General features: G+C 23.7%; 2 protein-coding genes across 5 annotated transcripts in view; both read left to right on the top strand.

Annotated features, from left to right (window-relative positions):
- LOC127287572 (centrosomal protein of 135 kDa-like) overlaps positions 1-20,095 on the top strand; it is a 69,782-nt gene extending 49,687 nt beyond the window's left edge. For 2 of the 4 annotated variants that reach the window (XM_051314577.1, XM_051314576.1), the window contains exons 13-19: positions 10,115-10,394; positions 13,177-13,353; positions 13,448-13,624; positions 14,460-14,662; positions 16,795-16,926; positions 17,005-17,157; positions 19,475-19,866. In XM_051314577.1, the coding sequence (XP_051170534.1) occupies positions 10,115-10,394; positions 13,177-13,353; positions 13,448-13,624; positions 14,460-14,662; positions 16,795-16,926; positions 17,005-17,157; positions 19,475-19,700 (1,348 nt within the window). In that variant the 3' untranslated portion in view covers positions 19,701-19,866. Of the gene's footprint in view, positions 1-10,114; positions 10,395-13,176; positions 13,354-13,447; positions 13,625-14,459; positions 14,663-16,794; positions 16,927-17,004; positions 17,158-19,474; positions 19,867-19,948 lie in introns of those variants that run through there. The other 2 variants (XM_051314578.1, XM_051314579.1) reach the window with 2 other exon arrangements.
- LOC127287579 (ras guanine nucleotide exchange factor P-like) lies at positions 20,049-21,981 on the top strand. Its single transcript, XM_051314586.1, has 2 exons — positions 20,049-21,158; positions 21,234-21,981. The coding sequence occupies exons 1-2, from the start codon at positions 20,273-20,275 to the stop codon at positions 21,770-21,772; spliced, it is 1,425 nt and encodes a 474-aa protein (XP_051170543.1). The 5' UTR covers positions 20,049-20,272; the 3' UTR covers positions 21,773-21,981.
- The last annotated feature ends 5,835 nt before the right edge of the window (positions 21,982-27,816 follow it).

Here is a 27,816-nt window from a genome sequence, read left to right as displayed (position 1 = left end):
ATGCATAAAACCCTAAAATATCGTGTCCTAAATGTTCAGACATGAAAATGGTGCAAAAGGTTTTTTTTTAATTCAAGATGGCGTACCAAAAATGGCAAATTCAAATTTTTTTACAAAATCATAACCTAGTGGACGAAATTTTAAAAAATGCTCAAATGTGCTTGAAATTTGTTACTCGGGCGGTTTTTGGGGTCGCTGATTACGAATCCGATGTTAGTTTTTCAAATTTCAAAATGGCGGATCCAATATGGCGGACGACTTTTTAAAAAATTGATCCAATTTGCCTGAAATTTGTTACTCGGAGGTTTTTGGGGTCGCTGATTACGAATCTGAAGTCCGTTTTTGAAAATACAAAATGGCGGATCCAATATGGCGGACGACTTTTTAAAAAAGGCTCAAATTTGCTTGAAATTATTTACTCGGGTGTTTTTGGGGTCGCTGATTACGAATCCGATGTTAGTTTTTCAAATTTCAAAATGGCGGATCCAATATGGCGGACGACTTTTGGAAAATCTAATGCAATTCGCTTGAAACTCATTACTCGGGGGTTTTTGGGGTCGCTGATTACGAATCCGGTGTTAGTTTTCAAAAATTCAAAATGGTGGATTCAATATGGCGGACGCCGTTCTGAAAATCTAATGCAATTCGCTTGAAACTTGTTACTCAGGGGTTTTTGGGGTCGCTGATTACGAATCTGAAGTCAGATTTTTAAAATTTTTAAAAATTCAAAATGGTGTGTCGAATATGGCGGACGAATTTTTAAAAATCGTTTTGATTCGTCTGAAATTTTTTACTCTGGGTTTTTTGGGGTCCCTGATTACGTATCCTATGTTAGCTTTCAAAAATTCAAAATGGTAAATTTAATAAATTAATTAAAGTTAATAATAGAAAATACACATTTTAGCTGAAAAATTGTTTATTTATTTAAATTCAAGTTTAAATATAAAATAATTGTGTTCCTTGCATTAAAACGAATCGATATAATTGTAAATAATTATAAATTATATATTATTTTTTATTAATTTTTAGAAATTTCAGCTAAAATGTGAATTTTTGATTTTTTAACTTCGATTAATTCTTTAAATTTAACTCAAATCTATAGGTTCTCAAATGTTTATATTATTATATTATTTTTGTATGTTTATTTCAATGTTAATGCTTTCATGTAATGAACATCTGAATTTATTTAACATTATTTCACTATTTTATTGCAAAAAAACACTTATAAAAACTTACAATTAGTTAGAAAAAAAAATTTCTTTATATTGAGGGACAGTCAGAAAATTTTCAAACAAGGATTGGGTGGGCCTAATTTTATGACAAAAATTGTCAAAAATATTGTTAAATCGCTTGAGAAATTTTGCCCCATATATGTATAACTATTTGAGAATTTTCGATTTATGTACATGATGTCATCGTTCACTGAAATCATTGCCAAATTCTGTATGAATTAAATATCAAGGACGGCTCAACGGTTGAGATCATTCTTGGGAAAATCCTGTATCTATAAACACCTAATGTTGCAATAATATGCATGAATAAGCTGTTATAAAAATGTTCAAAATTTTTTACATCCACCACTTAATTTCAGGATGATGATCACCCTAACAGAACCTTAAATTAAAAAACTTAGTATTAAAAATTAATAATTAAAAAGAAAGATATAATAATGTATTTAATAATATATAATAATAACATTAAAAATAATAAATTAAAATTAAGTTTAATCAATTTTTGGAAGATGTATAGGTAGTTATACACTTTAAAAAAAATAATGTTAAAAGTATTTTATTAAAAATAATTATTTTTTAGACAAATTTTCAAATTAAAATTTGACAGATTTTCTTTTTTATACAAATGTTTACATACAAAAATTTTTAGCTACCGAATTTTTGTTTGGTAGAATTTTTATTTTACAGTCATTTTCTTTACATTACTTTTTATTTAAAATAATATTAATTTAATCGAATTTTCATTTAAAATAATTCTCATTCCATGGAATTTTCATGTGATTCGAATTTTTTAAATGACAGAAATTCCAATTCACCGAATTTTAATTTGTCAAAATTTTTATTTGTACGAATTTTTAAGACGCCGAATTTTTATTTGTTTGAAATTACAAATTGTCCGAACCAACAATCGACAGAAAGATTTCGGCGCAATTTTTCTGTTGATTGTTGGTTCGGGCAATTTGTAATTTTGGACAAATGAAAATTCGGCTTCTTAAAATTACTATCAATTAAAAATTCGTACAAAATAAAAATTTTGTTAAGTAAAAATTCGTGTAAATTGAAATTCAATCAAATGCTAATTCGAAAAATGAAAATTCGTCAAAAAATAATTATTTCTAATAATATTAGGTATTTATAATTACAAAATTATAAAACTGCCTTAGATTCGATTTTATTTTGAATGAAAATTATACATATATTTATATATGTACCTAATTATGTAAAAATGATTTAATTTCACTTAATTTCAGTATTAAGTTGTCTATAAAATTTGGTTAATAAAATACGTGTTATTTAATTGTATTTCATAATTATAACTGTAATTAATAACTAGTTATTATTAATTGACATTTCGATGATGATCACAAAGTCAATATCATTAACTTTCCCGATTGAGAGTGAGAATTGACCTTAATAAAAAGTGAATGTCTTTCAGGATCGCATTCTTTTTTTTTGAATACCTGGATCGTGACGCTTTCAATTTCTTGAAACAATTGTGACCTCTTGATATTGCATAATAAAAAAAACCAGACAGTCCTAGTATATATATTGAAGATCTACAATGATTAAAAAATTAGTTTTTCGAAGATAAAATCAAAACTTGGAAATGCTTCAATTTTTGGGGAAAAAAATTAATTAATTAATTTATAAAATAGTAACAATATTATTCAAAGAATTTTCGTGTTAAGAAATTTTTTAAACAATTTAAAATTCTAATAAATGTCAGCGTTTGAAAATATTGTGGGATTCTGTTTCAAAAAATCACAAATGGTGCATTTCTAACCTTTTAAACGATCGAAAGTATCGACGGCTATTTCAAATGGATCATATTAAAAATTCTGACGCATATTAGATGAATATTGATGCGGATATAAAGTAGAGATGCTAATCAAAGGACGCATAAATATTTTATAAATATTATTAATTTATGAATTTTTAGCGTTTCGAAATCGTCAATTTACAAGTTATTCAATCAATTGGGAAGTGATTTAAAATAATTTAATTTTCAAAATATATTTTAATAGAATTATATTTAAAAAAAACAACAATTTTTTAGTATTGCTTTGTAAACAAAATTTTTCAAAAAAACGACTCGAACGAACCGTTACTTTACAGGGTTTATTTCACTGTTTATATAATGGGCATTTAACGGAAAATTTTCATTCAACATTTTTTTCTTGCCCGAAACATTTTTTTTTTCGAAATTTATACAAAAAATAAGAAAATACGTATTTTTTTATTTTTTCATTTGTTAAAAATGAAAAAAAGTTATATTTGTAGAATAACTGCTTGAAATTCTGTGAGCCGTACTAAGAAAATTAAAAATAATTATTTTAAAAACTAAAAGTACTACTTTTGAAGATAGGGGAAAATTTTCTTTAGTCATCTGAGATTGCAGTGTAAAAAATTCAAAATCAAAAGTGTCTCTCTTTGCGGAAACTCACTTTTTAAATTTAATTTCAACTTTTTTGTTGCTTGCGTTATAGGTACGTTATTTTTGACCACATATTTGAAAAATTTGAGAAAAAGTAAACAAATTTCATACACAGCATAACTTTTTATTCATTAGTAGAGTAGAATGGGGTGAAAAAACCAAGGGTTTTTTATTAAAACTATTGTTTTTTTATCTACTGTAAAATTTAGTTTTGAGATCTTTTAGACCAATAAGAAAAGCCACTCTCAATAGTATGTAATATTCATTTGTTTTCTGGTATTCGTAACCTAGTCATTTTTTTAACCTCGAAAACAGGTAAATTTTATCTTATATTTAATATTATTGTGTCATTCGATTTAATATTAATATTCTTCAAAATTTATTAAAATAACATTATTTGTTATATAAATAAATAAAAAACATAAAAAAACAAAAATTGATAATATATTTTGTCCAAATCGCAAAGTGACTTTTTCACCCCACCAGGTGGTGTAAAAAAGCCACTTGCACTGTTTTGGTACAACTTATATAACTTTGTCCTTTCATGGGATATGAAGATTGTCCGATCAGGATTTTGAATAGCTGAAGAACTTAACTTTCAGAATCGAGTAGAATTTCAAAAAAAAAATTTAAGGCCAGGTCCAAGTGAGGCAGCGCCATCTACATTGATACTAAAATTTTGGAAAATTTTTAACAGCCTTTTCTTGAAAACAAGATAGTAAAATGCTTTTTCCTTTATGGATAATTGAATATTGGCAAAATATACATCAGCTAAAACTTTTTTTGAGTTAAAATAATAAAAAAAATTTCATGTCAATAAATTAAATATGAGCACTTTTTTCACAAAAACTGTAACAGTACTTTCTCAGAAATTACAATCAAAAATGCAATTTCCATTTGGAAAATTAATAAACGCTAAAAAATACACGACCTAAGATTTACCAATCACGAAAATAATAAAAAAAAATTTTTTTAACATAACATATTTTACTCATTATGACAGCCGTTTGGCAGATTATGTATGTCACCAGACATAATGAGTAAAATATGTTATGTTAAAAAAATTTTTTTTTTGTTATTTTCGTGATTGGTAAATCTTAGGTCGTGTATTTTTTAGCGTTTATTAATTTTCCAAATGGAAATTGCATTTTTGATTGTAATTTCTGAGAAAGTACTGTTACAGTTTTTGTGAAAAAAGTGCTCATATTTAATTTATTGACATGAAATTTTTTTTATTATTTTAACTCAAAAAAAGTTTTAGCTGGTGTATATCTTGCCAATAATCAATTATCCATAAAGGAAAAAGCATTTTACCTTCTTGTTTTCAAGAAAAGGCTGTTGAAAATTTTCCAAAATTTTAGTTTCAATATAGATGGCGCTGCCTCACTTGGACCTGGCCTTAATACCGATTTTACATATTAAAAAGTAAAAAAGTGGCTTTTTCACCCCACTCTACTTTACAATAGATAAAAAAAAAATATTTTAAAAATACACAGCCTTTGATGATGTAAAATTTTTAAAAATCATAACTTCCTTAATTTTTATCAAATAAAAAAATTAAAAAAATACACATTTTCTTATTTTTCATATACATTCCGAAAACAAATGTTTTGGGGCAAAAAAAATTTTGAATGAAAATTTCCCGTGGAATACCCCATAAATAACCAGTTTGTGAACAAAAAATTTTTCATTTGAATAACAAATTTTAATTTTATTACTGAAAAACACAAATTTTTAGCTTCGTTAAAAGTTATTGCTGACATTTTGTTAAAAATTTAAATTTTTAAAAATTGTTCTTTCACGAACTAGTTTATAATTTCAATCCGTCAGGGAAAGATTGAATGTCTTGTTTTTCCACTTAATATTTTTGTAAGTAATTATATTTGTTTATCCATGATAATTTAACATTAATCTCGAACTTAAAATGAACCTGATCGGGTTTAATTTGAAACATTTCACGAAAAATTCAAAATGATTCAAACCAGATCATTTTTGCTGCACTTCAAAATGAGTAGCGTACAATATATTCATTTTGAGTTCAGTTTTTTTTTGTGATATGCGTATATAGTTATTAAAAATTCATAAATTTAAAGACTAGTTGGTAATTATGCCATTCTGCAATATAAATAAAATAATAACTTTAATTTCATGTAGACAGTTTAGGTAATTGTTTCTCTTACAAGGTATTGGTACCGGTTATTCTTTCAATAATTAGAAAAAGTTAAGAAACAAGAATTCCTAATGAGACCTATTGACTCGAGAGTATGTAATGTAAAAAAAAGCAGGAAAAGGAAGAGGTGCAAAGAAATTAAATATATATATTTCCGTTATAATTTCCAGAACGAAAAAAAAATTCCACATGTTCATCTATTCATTTTAAGTTACAAGGAGACCACTAATACATTCGTGTTTATATAACTTCTATATAGGATTAATCCTATGAAATTTTTATTATATGGTTTGAAAATAGGGTTTTTTTTTTAATTTATTTTAAAATAATAAGATGGATAATTTTTTATTGAAAATAAAATTTTTATTGAAAAATAGTTTGGAATTGAAAATTCACTGAATTATTGAAAAAAAAGACAAAAATTGTTTCCATATTCAGTTTTTAAAAACAACACAGTTTTCTTGAAAGTATCAAATTGATACCAAATTGCATCAAATTGAGACCAAAATTGGTTTCAATTTTTTTATTTGATTCACATTTTAGGTATCAGTTTAAGTTAATAGTGAATAAAGTGTGCCACTAGTCACCTCAACTTTTGAGAAGGTGAATACAATTTAAATAAAAATGGGCCGTAAAAAATAGTTCCAATATGCTTGTAATAAACTTTCATATATAAAAAAACGTCATATAAAATGATTCTGATAATTTGTTTTACTATTTTTTACATTTTCTGTTGAGAACATTTAAAATAAATTTTTATCAACATTTAGAATATAAATTAAAAATAAAAAAAAAAATTGGAAATTCATTGAAAAAATGAAAAATTTCTATTATTATTAATATATACCTAGACTTTTGTAATAAATATATTTTTAAAGGTTTCATTGACATTTGTGAGTAATGAGAGGAAAGTCTAGTGGCATATTATATAGTGCATAATGCATTTCAACAACTTTCTACAACATGTGTTTTTTATAAGTTTACTCGTCTTGATGAGATGATTGTCTCTTTTTCCTGGTGTTTAAAATTCACCGGTAATTTCCCACATCTCCTTATTCAAGTCTAAATAATATTTATGCATATTTATACTATTATTACATAATATAATATTCAATTTGTATATTCTTTATTACTATAATATAGATTCTTTATTTTCCTTAAGTTTAGGAAATACATGAATTAAAATTTTCATTTTAAATGAATTTTATTAAATGAAACAAAAAGATTTACCTTGAACAGCGAAAAATTTCATTAAAATAGCAAAAGTTTCAATTAAATTAATTAAATTTAAAACACTTAAATTTTTCGCTATTTCCGATGAAACTTTTTTTCTGTGTAGATATAATTATTGTTTATTTGAATTATTATTTTCCAAATTAGTATTTGACAAAATTTTTTTTAAAAGAATTTTTTCTTAATAAAATTTTAAAGGACCGCATTTTTATTTGACAATATTTTCTCTATATCCATCTTTTTATTTAAAAAAAAAATTCTAATGTAATTAAATATTAATTTAGTAGAGAATTGTCATAAAAAATTTTAAATGATTCGAATTTTTAAATGCTAGAATTTTCATTTGTCCAAAATTTCAAATGACCGAAAAGCAAAAAGATTTCGGCGCAAATTTTAAAATTCACCAATTACAATTTTCTTGATAATTTCTGATTGGTTAATTTTAAAATTCGCGCCAAAATCGTGTTGTCGATTGTTCTTTCGGACATTTTCAATTTCGGACAACTTGAAATTTGGCGTTTTAAAAATTCTATAATATCAAATAATAATTTGTGAAAATAAATGTTGGGACAAATAAAGATTCAGTGAATTGAAAATTCTGATTTTTAAAAATACGAATCATTTAAAATTCTGATTAATTAATATTCGGCTAAATTAGAATTTAAATTTATTAAATCAAAAGTTTGGTAAAGTAAAATTATGTAAAATAAAATTTCTCTTAAAAATTCGTTACCTAAAAATTTTGTTAAGTAAAAATTCGTTCAAAAGAAATTTTGTGAAATGCTAATTCGAAAATTTTTTTTTTAGAATAAATTAAAGTAACTATTAGTTTCAAAAATTTTTTTACTTTTTTCCCAAAGCAAATGCAAATTAAAAAGTTGTCCTTTATACTCAATTATTAAGCATGTGATATATCTTATATTCATTAAGTAAATAATTATGTACTACTATTTGTTGAATCTAATAAATGAGTTTTTAAACTTGGATACACTGAAAAAAAGGTTTGGTATGGACAACCAAACGTTTGGTTGGTATTTAAGCAATCAAAATTTTTTTGTTGAATCAACAAAATTTTGGTTGTCCTAATTAAACTTTAGTTAGGACAACAAAAATCGTTTTTTTTTTAAATTTTGGTTGTGACAAACAAATTTTGGTTGAGACAATTGAAATTTTGTTGATTCAACAAAAAAATTTTGGTTGCTTAAATACCAACCAAACGTTTGGTTGTCAATACCAAACCCTTTTTTCAGTGTAACAATTAATTTTTTTTCAGTGAAATATTTGGTTTTTTAATACAAATAAAAATTATTTGATACAATTTTATTTTATCGGTTCAAGTTGAAATACAGTAAAGTATTCATTAATACGAATAATTTATTATTTAATACTAATACCCACATTTAACTTATAAATATTTTTACGGCGTCGAATCTTAAATTATCGAATTTCTATTTAGCAAAATTGTATAAAGTGGATTTTATATTATGTAAAAAATTTTCATATCGAATAATTTACGTTTAACTAAAATTCGATTTAAAAGAATTTCTATTTAGCAGAACTCTTATAAAGAATTTTTTCTGATACTTTTTAAAAATTTTAAATTAATATAATTTAAATTTGACGAAATTTATGTCTAGAAAAATTGCCAAAAAGAACTAAGTAGAATTTTTCTTAAATGAAAATTCTGTTAAATAAAAATTAGTTCGAATTAAAATTTTCTTTAATAAAAACTTTGTTAATTAAGAATTTTGTTAAATAGAAATTCTGTTAATTGTGGATTTATTCAATGACAATTCTGTTAAGTAAATATTTTGATAAATCGAAAACTAAAATAACAATTCTGTTAAAAAAATTTTTCTTTATGTAAGTTTTCTTGAGATAAATTCCGTTAAATTGAAATTGTATTAATTTGAAATTCGATGTACTAGAAAATCTGCTTTATATAATTTTACTAAATAAAAATTTAATAATTTATGATTTGACGCCGTAAAAATTCTTTTAAATTAAATGTTGAGAATATTGATACGTCCTCAATTACCTAGTTTATTTATTTCACTTAAATATTTTATTTTTTACGAAACATTATTTATTTGGTTTAAATATTTCAAAAATTATATTAAATGTGAATTTTTGTCAAAGAGAAAAAAAAATGAGCAATAAAATTCCCTATCGGAATGTGCTCATAAAAAACTAAAATTTAAAAAAATAATTTTTCTACTCAGGAGCCAACTAATTCGAATGTTAGAACTTCCTCTCAAGAAGAATATTTTTTTCTCGGTATTCATATCAAGCTTATATTTCAGTAACTGAATTTAAATTAAGATCGTGGGCGATACGACGACATTATGTGTCTCGAACTTTGTCTCATGTATGTAATTATTAAACGCCTGAAACTTGAATCGAATAAAATTGCTGATATGCTAATGTCATGGGACTGTCATATAAGGACGTGACGGGGACATAATACACGTCCGGAAGTGTAAGTGCATAAGGTGCTTGTATATAGTGCTCATGCATTTTCACTTTCGCATCTGCTTTTAGATTCGATTGCGGATGCTGAATGCAATGCTCATGATGAGTGAAAGTCGACAACTATTTGCGACAGTATTGTGAATCAAATAAAATTCGGAAGTATCTTTTTTTGGTAACTGGTTATCCTTTGCATCGCAATCGGCATTATGTAAAGATTATGTAACAAATTTAATTCCTATATAGCTTCACAAAAAAAAATTATGTCTTTAAATTAGCAATCAATGATTACAAATAATTCTAAATAATTAAATATTTTATTACTATATATATATATACTATATAATTTTTTTTCTATTTTTAGAAACTTATTTTCATTATAGTGGAAGTTAAAAAAAAATCGATTTAACATTGAAAATTTTATGCGAACCGTTTCAGAAATTCTAATCCAAAAATTAATTTATTTTTAAATAACTTATAATCAATTATTTTTCATTTTATTGTTTATGGTAATTTTTTTTATTATTTAAACCGAATAAATTTATCAACTGCATGTAATTTTTTAATTATTTTCAGAATATGCGTGGACCAGAGTGCAGATAAAGAACGACAGGTGCGCAGCATGCAAATTGATATGGACAATCTTCAGAGACAAATTACAAGTTCATCGATGGATCGTGAAAATGCGATACAAGAAAATATGCGACTTCAAGATGATTTAGCGGCTGTGACATGTGAATTGCGAACTCTTCAACGGGAACTTGAGGCCTCGAGGGCAGAATCTTTTGATTTGAAAAAACAGCTTAAAACTTATGTCAGCGAAGTTAGACGTGTCGAAGAACTTCTCATGAAAAAGGTGCCACTTTGCTTTCATCAAAAAAAATTTTTTTCATTCTAAAATAAATAATGAGTTAATTAAATACTCCTCACTTTAAACTTATTAGAATTTTGAAGGTGTCGAATTAAAAATTATTGAATTTATATTTAACAGAATTTTTTTAAAATAAATTTTAAAACTCAACAGAATTTTTATATTGCGAAATTTCCATTTTGCCGAATTTTGTTAAACAGATTCTCTAATTTACCAAATTTTCATTTAACGCGATTTTCGTTTGAGATCAAAAACAACTTCAATCTTCAGAAATTTATATTCAATCGAATTTCTATTTATCCGAATATTTACTTAACAGTATTAATATTAAGAAAGTATCAAAAAAAAATTGTGATTGAACAATTTTCAAATTCGCACCAAAATTTTATCAATCAGTTAATTTATCAGATCAAATAAAAAATTCGATGTTTTCTTTAAAATAATTTTTAAGGCCAGGTCCAAGTGAGGCAGCGCCATCTACATTGAAACTAAAATTTTGGAAAATTTTCAACAGCCTTTTCTTGAAAACAAGAAGGTAAAATGCTTTTTCCTTTATGGATAATTGATTATTGGCAAGATATACACCAGCTAAAACTTTTTTTGAGTTAAAATAATAAAAAAAATTTCATGTCAATAAATTAAATATGAGCACTTTTTTCACAAAAACTGTAACAGTACTTTCTCAGAAATTACAATCAAAAATGCAATTTCTATTTGGAAAATTAATAAACGCTAAAAAATACACGACCTAAGATTTACCAATCACGAAAATAACAAAAAAAAAGTATTTTAACACAACATATTTTACTCATTATGACAGCCGTTTGGCAGGTTATATATGTCACCAGACGTTTCGCAGTTTTGCCGAAAGGAGGAGATTGGCGCTGTTGCTAACCACCTGAAATACATAATCTACCAAAGGGCTGTCACAATCAGTAAAGCATTATCAATATGTTAAATATTTAATAAAAATTTTTTTTGTTATTTTCGTGATTGGTAAATCTTAGGTCGTGTATTTTTTAGCGTTTATTAATTTTCCAAATGGAAATTGCATTTTTGATTGTAATTTCTGAGAAAGTACTGTTACAGTTTTTGTGAAAAAAGAGCTCATATTTAATTTATTGACATGAAATTTTTTTATTTTAACTCAAAAAAAATTTTAGCTGGTGTATATCTTGTCAGTAATCAATTATCCATAAAGGAAAAAGCATTTTACCATCTTGTTTTCAAGAAAAGGCTGTTAAAAATTTTCCAAAATTTTAATATCAATGTAGATGGCGCTGCCTCACTTTGACCTGGCCTTAAGAAGGTTGAAAGCCCTAACATAACCTTAAAATTGAAAAATAGTTTATAAGGCAAATAAAAATTTAATAAAAAATAATTTCAAATAATTTTTGAAAGATTTATTTGTAAACTTTTCATAAAAAATTGTGTTGAAAATCTTTTGTTAAATAATTATTTTTTTTAGTATTTTCACTTTTTTTCAGCTTAGACAAAAATAGCAATTTTTATATAATTTTTATAAACAATATCTTATTTTACCTAAAGAAACATTTAAAATTGTAAACTTTTAACAATTGAAAAATGTTAAATAAATAAATTAGTAAATAAAATAAGCTATTATTTATAAAAATTTGATAAAAATTGCGAATTTTGTTAGACCTGAAGGAAGAAAATCAAAATGTTAAAAAAATCCAACAAAAAATTTTAACTAAACATAATTTTTTCCAAAAAGTGTATAACTAAATCTTCTTACAATTTTTGAAATTAATTTTTACTAAATTTTTGTTTGCGTTAAAAACCGGGACGCATGAATATTTTCCATATTGAATTTTTATATTGCAAAATTTTCATTTAGTCGAACTTTGTAAAGCATATTCTGTAGTTTAACAAATTTTTATTTAACGTGACTTTCGTTTAAGAGACTTTATATTTAGCCAATATTTATATTTAATTTAACCGTATTGATCCAAAATCGAATTTCTATTTATCCAAATATTTACTTAAAAGTATTTTATTTTTCATTCAAACAAATTATTACTTAACAGAATTTTTTAATTAGACCAATTAACAAATGGTACAATTTTCTTCTTCATCAAAACTCTATTTGATCAAATTGTCATTTCAAAAAACTTTTAAAACGTCGAATTTTCATTTCATCGAAATTGCAAATAACCGAACAATTAACAGAAAGATTTAGGTGCAAATTTAAAAATTGACGAATAAAAAAATATAAAAATTGTGATTGGTCAATTTTAAAATTAGCGCCGAAATCTTTCAGTTGTCTGTTTGTTCGGTTATTTGCAATTCAATCAAATATAGAGTTCGATGAATTGAAAATTTATATATTTGAAAATTATGCTAAATAAAAATTTCGTTTCATCAGAATTTTTTGTTAAATTAAAATTTGTTGGAATAAAAATTCTCCTTCATGAAAATTCGGTTAAATAAGAGTTATGTTACATATATAAATTCTATTAAATGTGAATTCAGTGAAATGAAAATACTATGAAGTAAATATTTAAATAAGTAATAATTCGATTAAAAAAGAATTCTGTTAAATGAAAATTGGAAGAACTAGAGTCTGTAAAAATTAGTTTCAATTGCTACAGTATTTTTTTCATCTATCTTCAATGTTTTTTTTTCAAAATAATGCCAAAGTGGATTAAATTTGACGAAAATCAATAAATAATTTTTTCGTTAAAAATTTCTTAGAATGTACAAAGAAATGTACATCAACATAAAATATTTATTAAAAATATTTCAGGACACTGAGAGAACGGATATGTTAAATCACTTTCGAAGTTTAAGTTTAGAAGCAACAGTTTTGGAAAATAGCAATCATAGCTTAGAATCCGAAGTTGCAGAAGCTCGAGATCGACTATTGGATCTCGATCATCAAGTGTCGGATAAAGAAAATTTAATAAAAGGCTATGAAGCTCAGGTGGGTATTTATTTTTGTTTGTATATTAAATTAATTAATCTTCATTTACCTATGGTAATTTCAAAACGTTGATTAATTCTTTATTTTACCGTAGATTATTAGTTTAACACAAAACGTTGCAACCTTGGAAACTGAATTAAGACAACAAGAAGATCGAAGACTAACAGCGGAATCTGATCTAAATGCTGTTAGAGATCTTTGTGTGAAATTGGATCATCAAAAAGATAGTATTTTACAGCAATTAGGTGAAAAAGATTCTATAAATTCTCAGGTGAGAAATAATTTAATTGAAAAATAATAATAATAATCCTTTTTATAAAAAGGGGACATAAAAGGTCAACTATAGTTATATCAGTAAAAATAGTAAAATAATAATTATATTAATGAATATTAGAACACAAATATTAAATAAATTTTTCCAAGAATTGAAATTAGAATTTTTAACAAGTAAAAATAAAAAAAAATGTGCATAGTATTAATTTATTATTATTATAATTATTATTATTAATGTGATATTAATTAATATTTATTTATCAATAGTAATTTAAATTTAGTTTTAATCTTTAGAGAGAACCATAAATTTTGTTTTTAATTTTAATTTTTCGTAAATATTACATTTTTTAAACAAAACAAATAAATTATGCTTTTTTCAAGGGTAAGCAAAATTTTTCTTTCGTTAAATTTCTATGTAAAAAATGATAAGAGAATCAAAGAAAAAGATCGCGCAAAAGTGTTATTTTTATGTCAAGATTAATGCGAATTTCACTTTTACGAAATAAACCAAAATGGCGTTTTTTTAAATATTGATTTTATAAAAGAAAATTATGAATTGCGCAATAAACGTCTTTCAACTGTTTTCATATATATAAAAATATAGAAATTATCTGAAATGTCAGTAAAAATTTTTTTTAGGTTTTATCTAAATTTTTAAAAACTTAGCAATTAAAATTTCATTAAATATTCAATTTTGAATATAAAAAGTAAGCCAATATACTTTGTTTGACATTTTTTTTTAATGTCATCCATTTTATTTATATTAATAATTTCTCTAGATAATATAATTTTTTGACAGTTCACTTGTAAAATATTTTTCTAAATTGATTTAGTTCGAATCGCAACTTACTCGATTGAGAACAGAAAATACAGTCGTGCAAGATCAAATAAGTAGAGATAATGCCGCAATTGATCGTTTAGAAGAACTTTTGGATCAATCTAGACAGGAGTCGATGAATACTCAAACCGCTAATCAGGAATTGCAAAACGAAATATCAAGATTAAAACAAAAAAACACGGAGCTCCATAATAAATTGTAAGTAAATGGCATGTTTTTAAATATTAAAATTTGACTTGTAATTGAACAAAAGAATTGATATCTTTAATAATGTAAATTTTTATTGGTTGAATGATTTTCACATAAAAATAATTAATTACAATTTTCATTTGAAAGTATTTTATTAGAAATAATTATTTTTAAGACAAATTTTCAATTTTTTTATTAAAATTTGACAGATTTTCTTTTTATACGAATTTTAAAATAAAAAAAATTTTTTAGCTACTAAATTTTTATTTGTCAGAATATTTATTATACAGTCATTTTCTACATGTTTTTTTATTTAAAAGATTTTTAAGTTAAGTGAATTTAATTTAACAGAATTCTGATTCAATTGAATTTTTTGTGATTCGAATTTTTAAATGACAGAAATTCCAATTCACCAATTTTTAATTTATCCAAATTTTTAGTTGTACGAATTTTTAAAATGCCGAATTTTCATTTGTCCGAAATTACAAATTGTTCGAACAAACAATCGACAGATAGATTTCGAATCAATTTTTAAAATTGACCAATTAGAAATTATCAAGAAAATCGTGATTTGTCAATTTTAAAAATTGCGCTAAAATTTTTCTGTTTTTTAATTGTTCGGTCAAATTCTAATTTCCCACAAATTAAAATTCAGTGAATTTGAATTTCTGTCATTTAAAAATTCGAATCACATAAAATTCTATTTTATGAGAATTCTGTTAAATTAAAAATTCGCTTAAATTAAAACTCCTTTAAACAAAAAATCATTTAAAGAAAATGACTAGGTAAAATAAAAATTCTGTCAAACAAAAATTCGGTAGCTAAAAATTTTTTTTATGTAAAAATTCGTATAAAAAATAATTATTTCTAATAAAATACTTTAAAATGATGATTCTAATTAATGATTTTTATAGAATAATCATGCACCCCTTTTTTATTTTATTTTTATTTTTTTAAAGTTCAACTTTTACAATATTTATTAATTTTCATCTTCAATTTTTGATGACGATCATTTCGGTTTTGAGAAAAGTTACTTTTTACACTTGATTTTAATTTTTTAGATCCTTCCGTTGTAGTTACATTATTTTTTACTACATATTTAAAATATTAAAAAAAATCTAACAAATTTCATATGTAATATTATTTTTTTTAACTGATCATATAACAGAAAAATACATTTCAAAAGTAACTTGCTTTTAACGACGTTAAATTTAAAAAAATAACTTTCATAATTTTCATTAAGTTAAAAAAAATAATAAAATATTAAAATAAAAATTCAATAATAAAATGTTCCATTGAAAAAAAAATTTAATGAAAACTCAAAAAAAAAAAAATTTAATTTTATTTCATGCGCCATGTATAAAAAATGTTAGACTGATAAAGATAAAATAATGTATTTTATCCTTAATTAGCACCATGGGTCCAGTAGACCCGAGAATTTTTTCGAGCTCAAATTAATTGAATGTGTAGCTTTTGAATATTTTTTATATTTTAATGTATTTGTTTCACATATTCTTAGTAATTTTGTAAGTTTTTTGATACAAATAATTCGATACAAAAGAATAAATTAGCTTCAAACATTAATAATTATAAATTTTTCATTTTAACCTAAAAAGTCACATTTTATTCTACAAAATAAATGCTTTTTTTGCAAGTCCTGCTGTTCTGGTAATTTTTTCCTTAAAAAATAATACATCAAGAGTATAAACTTAAATTTTTAAGTCACAATATTAAAATTTAAATAACTCATGAATCTTTAAGTAAAAACACGCAATTTTTATTTTTCACAATTTTTTTAACTAACTTAAAATAAAATAATCCCTGTAAAACTAATTGTATTTTAAAAAACACATCATAAAATATCTCAGATTAAATTTTTGTTTAAAAATATTCAATACCGGCTGTACAATACACTATTGAATACGTTGGGTCCAGCAGACCCGTTGTGCCATTTACGTTCGAATTGTGCTAGTTAAGGGTTAAATTATTATCTAAAACTTATATCTCTTTATTTTAAAACTTTGTTACAGAATTTTATTATTTTTTCAAATAAATTAAAATTTGAAATAAAAATAATTTTTAAAAAAATTTTTAAAAGACAATTTAAGCAAATGGTTTAACATTATTTAAATGATTTCAAGGTCTTCTAATTCATCTGATCTAAAGAAATATCAGAATCAAGCAGCTGAATATAGTAAGCAAGTAAGCGAATTACGTCGACAAGTAACAAACGAACGCTTTGATCGAGCACGTAAAGAAGAAGAAACTAGAAGGTAATAATTCATCAATTTATTAGTAAAATGTAGAATTTACTTTATGCATTATATTTTATTAATACATTTTTTTATTAGTGAAGAAAAATGTTCATCATGTTGCCATTGTCAATCTCGTCGAACCTCTCCTTTAAATTCTCCAAATACTCCAAATACTCCTCGAGAATACAATCGAACATCTCGTAGTAGACATTTCAGTTCTAGTGGTCCATGGACTCAATCGCAAACCAGGTTAAAGTCGAATGAAGTTTTATGGAGGATGGAGGCCCTAACATAATTTCATATTTAACCGAATTTTCATACAAAACAATTTTTATTTATCTGAATTTTTATATAACAACCGACTGAAATATTTCGGCGCTAATTTTAAAATTGACCAATCACAATTTTTATATTCTTTTATTGGTCAATTCTTAAATTTGCACCTAAATCTTTCTGTTAATTGTTCGGTTATTTGCAATTTCGATGAAATGAAAATTCGACGTTTTAAAAGTTCTTTGAAATGACAATTTGATCAAATAGAGTTTTGATGAAGAAGAAAATTGTACAATTTGTTAATTGGCCTAATTAAAAAATTCTGTTACGTAATAATTTATTTGAATGAAAAATAAAATACTTTTAAGTAAATATTTGGATAAATAGAAATTCGATTTTGGATCAATACGGTTAAATTAAATATAAATATTGGCTAAATATAAAGTCTCTTAAACGAAAATCGCGTTAAATAAAAATTTGTTGAACTACAGAATATGCTTTACAAAGTTCGGCTAAATGAAAATTTTGCAATATAAAAATTCAATATGGAAAATATTCCTGCGTCCCGGTTTTTAATGCAAACAAAAATTTAGTAAAAATTAATTTCAAAAATTGTAAGAAGATTTAGTTATACACTTTTTGGAAAAAATTATGTTTAGTTAAAATCTTTTGTTGGATTTTTTCAACATTTTGATTTTCTTCCTTCAGGTCTAACAAAATTCGCAATTTTTATCAAATTTTTATAAATAATAGCTTACTTTATTTACTGATTTATTTATTTAACATTTTTCAATTGTTAAAAGTTTACAATTTTAAATGTTTCTTTAGGTAAAATAAGATATTGTTTATAAAAATTATATAAAAATTGCTATTTTTGTCTAAGCTGAAAAAAGTGAAAATACTAAAAAATAAATAATTATTTAACAAAAGATTTGCAACACAATTTTTTATGAAAAGTTTACAAATAAATCTTTCAAAAATTATTTGAAATTATTTTTTATTAAATTTTTATTTGCCTTATAAACTATTTTTCAATTTTGAGGTTATGTTAGGGCTTCTAAACCTCCTTAAAAATTATTTTAAAAAAAAACTTTTCAGGTTACACAACAGTGTGAAATTTATTTTAAATAGAGAAAATAAGACTTTAATTTAAAATAAATATAAAATTTTAATAAAAGTATTTTCAAATTTTGTAAAACTATTTTCAAATCGTGGAAAATATGCTAAAAAACGAAATTTTTATATAAGAAATAATAATGATCTGTAATAACTTTTTATATTATGAAATGTACAATAGGTATAATAAAATTTGGTAAAATGTATTTTATTATTTAGTAAATGATACATAAATTTTATTAAATCCTGTATTAAGTTTATCAAAGTTTTGCTAAACTTGAGAATTTTTTATATAAAATTTTTGTTTTTTAACATATTTTCCACGATTTGAAAATATTTTTATAAAATCTGCTATTTTTTTTCGTGTAGTTTTTTTTTATCAACTCGATTACGAGTTATGAATTCTATAAAATTTTATATTTTCGATGATTTTTTTATGCTCTTAACTTTTTGAAAAATGTATCAATTTCAATGTTTTTTTTTTTTTTGAAATTGTGTGTTTGTATTCTAGTCCTGTAGCTTGGAAACAATTTTTTCATTTTTTTAAATTATCGAAATTGTAAATTGTCATTTAGTCTTTATAAAATTAATTTTCAAAGAGGTTGGAGGCCCTAACTTAAATCTTAAAATTGATTTTAAGGCAAACAAAAATTTATTAAAAATTAATTTCAAAAAATATTTGAAAGATTTAGTTAATACACTTTTCGTATAAAATTATGTTGAGAATCATTTGTTAAATAATTTTTTTTTCACATTTTGAATTTTTCCTTTCAATTGAAATAATAATTGCAATTTTTATTCAATTTTTATAAACAATAATTTATTTTATAAATGTTGAAAAAATTTATCAATAGTATATTTTATTTTAGTAAATAAAATAAGCTATTGTTTATCAAAAATTGAATAAAAATTACGATTTTTGTCTCAGCTGAAAAGAAAAATTTAAAATGTGAAAAAAAATTATTTAACAAAATATTTTAACTCAACATAATTTTTTGCGAAAAGTTTTATAATTTTTTGAAATTAATTTTTATTAATTTTAATTTATGTTAGTGCCTTCTATTTCCTTAATAAAATATTTTAAGAAATTTCCTTATTCAAAACGAATAGGTCTTTTGTTTGAGAATATTTTAAAAATAGAAATTGATAAAAAGTTTGTTGTGTGAAAATTGATTAGACAAAGTGATTGGCTGAAGAAGCCGTACCCGTCTGGTAATCAATCTTCTAATCCATTGACGTCTCAATTGCTAAGCGACAAAAAATGCAAATGTTCAACCATAAAATCTAACAGTGACGCGATCATCAGATTGTTACCCGCATCCCTTAACTCTTATCCTAAACTAAACTCCACGCAGTCTTACAACTCCAATACAATTATTAATCAAGCCTCTACTTCTGATTAACTTCGAATTTTTTCATTTTTGAGATACGTCCAATTTTTTTGTCACTCTTATTTGATACTAATTATATTTACTGGATTTTGTGATATTAATTTTTTTTTTCAAGTAAATTAATTGTCATTTATAAAAAAAAAAGTTTAAAAATAAAAAGAATCCTTTTGGAAATTCAGTTTTCAAGTATTTACTACATTGATGACAGGTGAAATGATTTTATACTGAAAATTCTAAAGAATTTATTTCTATTTTCACAGGTCACTGAATTCAACGCCGGACAGTTTTAATGTAGACTTAAACGTTGTAATATAAAAAGTGACACTCACACTAAATCCTATCTTCGTTAACGTATATGTAGATATTATCCTGAGGAAAAGAGCAACATTTGCCTTGCCAGTTTTCCATCACGAATAACAAACTTGAAGCCATCAAATTGTCAATGCACATTCTACTCAAAATCAAAGAAAAGTCAACTTTCTTCGTTCCTTTCTCAAAATGCTGATATTCCAGAAGAAACCAGTAATTATTTCCAAATTGAGAACATTGATAAACAAGGAAAAAAAATTTCAAATGATAGTTTAATGAAAAAACAGAAACCTATGGAAAATAATAATTTAAAGAAAAAGAATTTATGTACAGAAGATTTAAGTCAAAAAGATTTAGGCGAAAAACTATTGATAGAAAAGAAAATTACAAACAATATAGATAATAAAGAAAAAACTGATAGAGAATTAAGTACGAAAATTATATCGGAAATGAATTTAAATTCACGGGAATTGACGGGAAATGATGAGAATAATAATAATAATAATAATAATAGAAAAAGAACAATTGAAAAACAAATGCAAGCTTCGAATGAAGATGAAAATAATTTAAAAAAGACTGTTCATGTATATTTAAAAGAAGCAAGTGTTCAAACAAATATTGAATCGAAAAATTGTTGCGATAATTTAAGAGAAGAAATATTTAACATGCTAGAAAATTTTAAAGAGCAATCACGTGTTCGTCAAGCGATAAATTCTCTTCCTAGTAGGGAATTTCCTTTAATTTCACAAAATCTTGGAGCTAATACAAATTTGGATTCCAGTACTTTTGAAAATCAACCGCTAATGGTAAATACCTCTAAAGTTGTTACTCCAAAGAAAAATAATAATTATAAAAACTTCTCTCCAACAAGTTCGACTTCGCCAGGTGATTTTGTACAGAAATTAGAAGAAAAAAAAGATTGCCTTTGTTGCGGTACAGAAGTAACTTTCTCAAATGAAAATTCTGATAACTCAAAAGATTCTCAAAAGTTGAGAAAACCGTTTATAGAAAACGAAAAGACGGACGATTCTCAAAATGTTGATGCAACGAGACCGGAATTTGTAAACATTTTATTAGAAATTGGTCACTATACTCGAAATTTAGAAAGACAATTGTCACAAATGAATGAAACTATGACGAATCGAGTAAACGAAATGAATGGTAAAATTTTTTAATAATTATTAATAAAAAAATATTATTAGTCATTTATTTTTATTTTAAAATTTATGTTTTTAGCTCGGAGTTCTAGAAAAGAGAATACTCGACCTATGGGAAGTTCAACTCCAAAGGAGGCAAAAAATGATGAACAATTATTTTTATCACTTCCAAATTATATGGGTTCGGATATTCCAAATTTTAGTTTATCCAATGAAGAAAGTTCCAACGAAGAACTTGTAACTAATGTAAAAGAATTTCATCAAGGTAATCAACTATTAATATCACCGCCAATTGGTTCATCAACTCCAGTTTTACAAAACAAGAAACACTCTTCTGAAAAAAATGATCCAAATAATGGCAAAATTTCGCATATTCGTTTAATTGCAACAAAAAAAGTAAATGAAATACCTCATCATTCTGAAATTCAATCGTTAAATAGGGAAAATAATAATGATAATAATAATAATAATAATAATAAAGATGCTTCAACTTCTTCAGACATCTATCGATCTTCTTTTAATAAAAAATATAATAAAAACACGAAAATACAAAATGATGACAATACCTTAGAGGAAACTCAATATAAAGATTTTCCTAAATTATCAAGAAAAAAGTAATAAAATTCTCTATTGTTCAGAAAAATCAATTTTACTAGAAATCTAATTGAATAAATTTTAGTTTTTCTTTTATGAAAAAAAAATATATATTTAATTATTTAAGAGATTTTTTTTATCAATAAAAACGCAATTTGAATTTTTGCACAATTTTTATTAAAAACATTTTAATAAATTTATGTAATTAATTAAGCTCTTATATTTCATGCTGAGCAAAATATTTGTAAAAACTGTGAAATAAACAAATTTTAGGATTTTTGAAAATTTGAGAAATTTTCTCTTACTTTTTGTTATGTATTAAAAAATTACCCCTTATACATATATATATATATATATACATGTGTCAAATCAGGACAAGTGTATCTTTATTTTTTCTAATATCGATATTTCAATTCCTTATAATTTCATGAATACAGTATGTTTTCTTTTTTATTAATAGTAAAATCATTAATTTTAATATGTAATATTTCTGAAAAACAACGTTTTTTATAATTTTGTTCACGCTCTAAAATAACGACATTATCCCAATCAAATTCATGATTCAATTCTGATCGATGTAATCCTACTTCTGATTGAGCAGATGTTTTATTCTTAATATGTTTATGCTATTCAAATCACTTTATTTATTTTGTTTGTTGTTTTATTTTTCATAAAATTTATTTTTAACGAAATTATGCGCATTTAAATTTTTAATAATGAAATAAAAAAATATTTATGAAAAATTGTTTTGCTTGAATTTTTTTTTCTTCTCAGTGTAATCAAGAAAATTTTTTTTTTGTATGTTGTTGGTGGTCTTGTTTTCTTTAAGGCCAGGTCCAAGTGAGGCAGCGCCATCTATATTGAAACTAAAATTTTGGAAAATTTTCAACAGCCTTTTCTTGAAAACAAGAAGGTAAAATGCTTCTTCCTTTATGGGTAATTGATTATTGGCAATATATACACCAGCTAAAACTTTTTTTGAGTTAAAATAATAAAAAAAATTTCATGTCAATAAATTAAATATGAGCACTTTTTTCACAAAAACTGTAACAGTACTTTCTCAGAAATTACAATCAAAAATGCAATTTCCATTTGGAAAATTAATAAACGCTAAAAAATACACGACCTAAGATTTACCAATCACGAAAATAACAAAAAAAAGTATTTTAACACAACATATTTTACTCATTATGACAGCCGTTTGGCAGGTTATATATGTCACCAGACGTTTCGCAGTTTTGCCGAAAGGAGGAGATTGGCGCTGTTGCTAACCACCTGAAATACATAATCTACCAAAGGGCTGTCACAATCAGTAAAGCAGTATCAATATGTTAAATATTTAATAAAAATTTTTTTTTGTTATTTTCGTGATTGGTAAATCTTAGGTCGTGTATTTTTTAGCGTTTATTAATTTTCCAAATGGAAATTGCATTTTTGATTGTAATTTCTGAGAAAGTACTGTTACAGTTTTTGTGAAAAAAGTGCTCGTATTTAATTTATTGACATGAAATTTTTTTTATTATTTTAACTCAAAAAAAGTTTTAGCTGGTGTATATCTTGCCAATAATCAATTATCCATAAAGGAAAATGCATTTTACCATCTTGTTGGTGTGAACGTTTATGAACAAGTGAAGTGTTGTGAATTTAACTTAAGTGAGTCGTTTTATAACCACAATTATTGTTTTCTGTGAATGCAATTTGATAAATAGAATATTACATGTTTTTAATTAAATAATTATGTATATTCAAAAATTTAGTTACTTCTACTAGATATGTTTCATTATTTAATAAAAATATTTAATTTATCTTAAAATAATTTGCCGTAATAATTGCGAAAAATATGTTTTAAAAATTTAATATAAAAGCACTTTTCGTTTTTGAAAAATATAACTTCGAATTAAAACTCTTTATGTTTTAACTTTAAATGTAAATTTTTTATTTCTTATTTATTAAAATTTGTATTTATACAATTTAACTCAATATTAAATTTGCAAATAATTATTAATTTCAAAATATTATCAGTTGTCAAAAACTTGTTGAAATACTTTTGAAAAACATTTGAACGATAATTTAAATTTAAATAAAATTTGCAGATCATGCTCCTGAAAAAATAACAATATTTAAAAACAGAAAAATTCCTTTTGAATCTTGTTATTAATTATTTGGATCTATCGATATTTAAATTGTAAAATTTTACATGTATTTATGTTTATAATTTTTAGTACAAAGTACTTTGCAGTGATTTTGCGTGCATAAATAATTGTTAGTTATAAAACGACTCATTTCAGTTACAACACTTCACTTGTTCATGAACGTTCACACCAACAATTTCAAAGCTCGATAAAAAATTTGTTGGAAAAAAAATTCTCGTTGTCGCTATAATGGTTTAGCCCCATTAAAACTTATAGAAATTGTTGTCCATACTGGTACGAATTTATGGTAAAAATTTGAGACAAAAAAGTGAGATTTTTGAGAAAATTAACGTTTTATAGTTTCGTTAATTTTTATGCTTTTTGCAAATTTCAAACGGGATTTTAAAGAAAACAAGACCACCAACAACATTGAAAAAAAAATTTTTTGATTACATTGAGAAGAGAAAAAATACAAGCAAAACAATTTTTCATACATTTTTTTTAGTTTTATCATTAAAAATTCAAATGCGCATAACTTTGTTAAAAATAAATTTTATTATAAGAAGAAAAGTGTCAGTTTAAAAAAGTATTATTGAAGAATTTATGATTCAAGTATCAAGTGAAATTAAAATTATAATAATAAGAATAATTATTTATAATAAAAAATTGTTAAAATAAAATTCAGGTTTGGTAACCCTAAAATTCTAAATTTTCTAAACAAACATTTTTAATATTGAAATAATTAAACAAAATATAATTTAGAAGACGAAAAGATTTGATGAAGTTATATTAAACATAATAATAAAAGAAAAAACGACTTCCATATTTGGTTAGATCATATAACATATACGAGAGTCTGCGAATTTGAAGTCAAGAACGAAAAGTAATCTGATACTTTTCGGTTCTATTATAATTTTTATCTCTAGTGAGTTTCTTTTAAATCAATGTTTTTATTATATACAAATTCCTTTCTGTAAGTTAGACACATTTACAACACACAAGAAATTATATAAAAAATTCCTCTTTATAAAATTATTTTCATTTTTTTGATTGGAATTATTATTGTTAGACTTGACCCCAGTCATATTTGAAAATATTTTTAAAAAAATTAATTAAATATTATTTATTTATAAAATTTTAAATTAATTTGATTTAAAAATTTCTAAATAATATTTAAATTATAGTAATAAAAAATATTATGAGATTAATTCTAAGATAATAATAAGAATTATGGTAGAAAATTAGTTTATTTTCCCTGTAGATAAATAAAAAAAAGAATATTTTATTTTCTCTTTCTGATTTTTCTTTTCTTTTCTTTAACATCAAAAGGAAATTAAGTGACGACTGCCTTAAAATAAATTTTGGCTCTTTAACTTGTGTAGTTGATAAAGATATGATTCTTATTTATATTCTTTAAGATTTGATGGAAAAGTCTAATAAATAATTTAAAAATCCTAACAATTAATCAATTATAATTTCATCACAGTGGCTCTGGAAAGTTATTTTATATTGGAATAAGAAAATTCTCATTACAAGAACAAAAAAACAAATTTTTTTTGTTTTCTTGATGCACAAAATGATATACAAAATGCCAAACAAAACCAGACTTCGTTGTGGTCGAGCTCTGTGAGTTGAGTTAAAAAATTGAATTGCGTTTCAATATACTCATATTTTACTAATCTTGATTGCAATTCATTTGTAAGTTTGTCGATAATCAGAATAAACGTATTTATCCTGAAATTGTTAACGCCATCAAATTTCGTACCAGTACTTCCTGTATCATTTAAAAAATTTTTTTTTAAATTTTAAATTAGCTTTATTATTTTGTCATCTATAGTACTATAATAGTTGAAATTTTTATTAATATTTTTAATTAATTAACAATTTAAAAGGAAAAAACATAAATATTTTTTTAGCAGCCATTGGGTAGTCAACCTCATAGAAATCGACGTCATATTCAATATTGTATTGAAATTTATTTTTAATATAAATATTTTGATTATTACTAAAACTATTGTTTTAATTAATTATTTATTTTGATTGACTGAATTTTATCCTATTTGGATTGATTACTGGTAGGGCGTTCAAAAAATAGCCACCCAGTAAAAAAAAAAGTAGACAGTAAGGAAAAAGTATAGACTCATAGCTTAGTGGCTATACCGTTCGGCATGTAATGACGGTATAGAGACGTTACGGTGTATACTTTTTTCTTACCGTGAATACGGTTCACCTGGATTGTTTGAATTGATGTGTATTAACGCGATTTGACATTGTCAATGAAAAAGCCGATTGTTTTGAAGTGTAATAATGCCGATTACGAGGAGGAGCGACGAAATTTTATCTAAAAGTTAAAAAGGTAAATGTGACAGGCACGAGACCTGCGAGAGTTGTTACCACTGGATTGAGGAAATGCATCATTACTGACAAAAAGTATTCGACAGAAACTTACCGACAGAAAGTTACTAGGAAGAGCGGCAAATTCAAATGGTCAAATTAAATTCGAATGAATATATACATAATTTAATGTAGTTTTTTTATTTTAAATCAAGTATAGTATTTTAAATAATTAAATACCCATATTAAATAATTAATGTTTATTATAAAAATTGACATATAGACATGAAAATTTTTTCATTTTTAGCATTTAAATCTGTGAAATAATGAAATATTGTAATTTTATTTTTTAATTTCATAAAATTTTTATTTTTTATTAATTATTAATAATTAAATTTTTTTCATAAAAATAAAAATGTACTGCAAAGAATATGTTTTATGCACTGAAAAATAAAAATTTGTTAAAATATATTATTTCTATATTTTGTAAATAAAGTTATTTATTAAAATAATTTTTTTATTTATAAAATTGAAATAGATTAAAAAATTAATGTTTTAAATTAAAAATTTTTTATTTGAATTAATATATGTAATTAACTATTATGAAAATTAATTAGTCATTAAATTTTTTTTTTTTTAATAATAACTAATCTTTTTTTACCTATAAACAAATTTAATTTTATTTTGAACAAAATTATATTTTTAATGATAAAAACTTTGTTATTTTACATAGAGACGAATAATATTATACTTTTTTTATTTGTGAGTGAGAAGTGACCAAAACCAAATAATTGTAAATCATCGTAAAAATATTTTAAAAGGGATAGAAACAAATAATACATTTTAAAATTATACAACACAAGAATACTCGCAAATCGCATATACGCGTATGAAACAAATTATAAGCATTAAAAATTATTGTAGGATAAAAGAATGCGTTTAAATATAAAAGAAATTCACAAATAAAAAAATATCGTTTAAGAGTGTCGAACGGTCTCTGAAATTCTTTGGCATTCAATAATCGCCCTATAAAAACGGCACTGAACGTGAAAATGATAAACATTGAGTTTAAAATACTTTTTTCTCAAAACGCGGACACTTTTTTCAAAATCGGAAAAAATACCAAGGATCCTTATCTTATAAATTTCTTAAATCCGAAAGATTGTGTAAATCTATACAAAAATGCGATTGTAAAACGAAAAGTACGAAAGTAATATAATGACAGCTGCGACATTGTGCTCCCTGCATGCTTCTGCCACCTAACGGCTGCAGGAAGTAATAAACCTAAAATTATATTACTTTCGTACTTTTCGTTTTACAATCGCATTTGCGAGTATTCTTGTGTTGTATAATTTTAAAATGTATTGTTTTGTTTCTATTCCTTTTAAAATATTTTTACGATGATTTACAATTATTTGGTTTTGGTCACTTCTCACTCACAAATAAAAAAAGTATAATATTATTCGTCTCTATGTAAAATAACAAAGTTTTTATCATTAAAAATATAATTTTGTTCAAAATAAAATTAAATTTGTTTATAGGTAAAAAAAGATTAGTTATTATTAAAAAAAAAAAAAAATTTAACGACTAATTAATTTTCAT

Source organism: Leptopilina boulardi, unplaced genomic scaffold (assembly GCF_019393585.1).
Source record: "Leptopilina boulardi isolate dan_hultmark-lab unplaced genomic scaffold, ZJU_Lbou_2.1 LbouV2_371, whole genome shotgun sequence".
In the NCBI taxonomy this organism is placed as follows: Eukaryota; Metazoa; Arthropoda; class Insecta; order Hymenoptera; family Figitidae; genus Leptopilina; species Leptopilina boulardi.
This window is presented reverse-complemented; position numbering and strand designations above follow the sequence as displayed.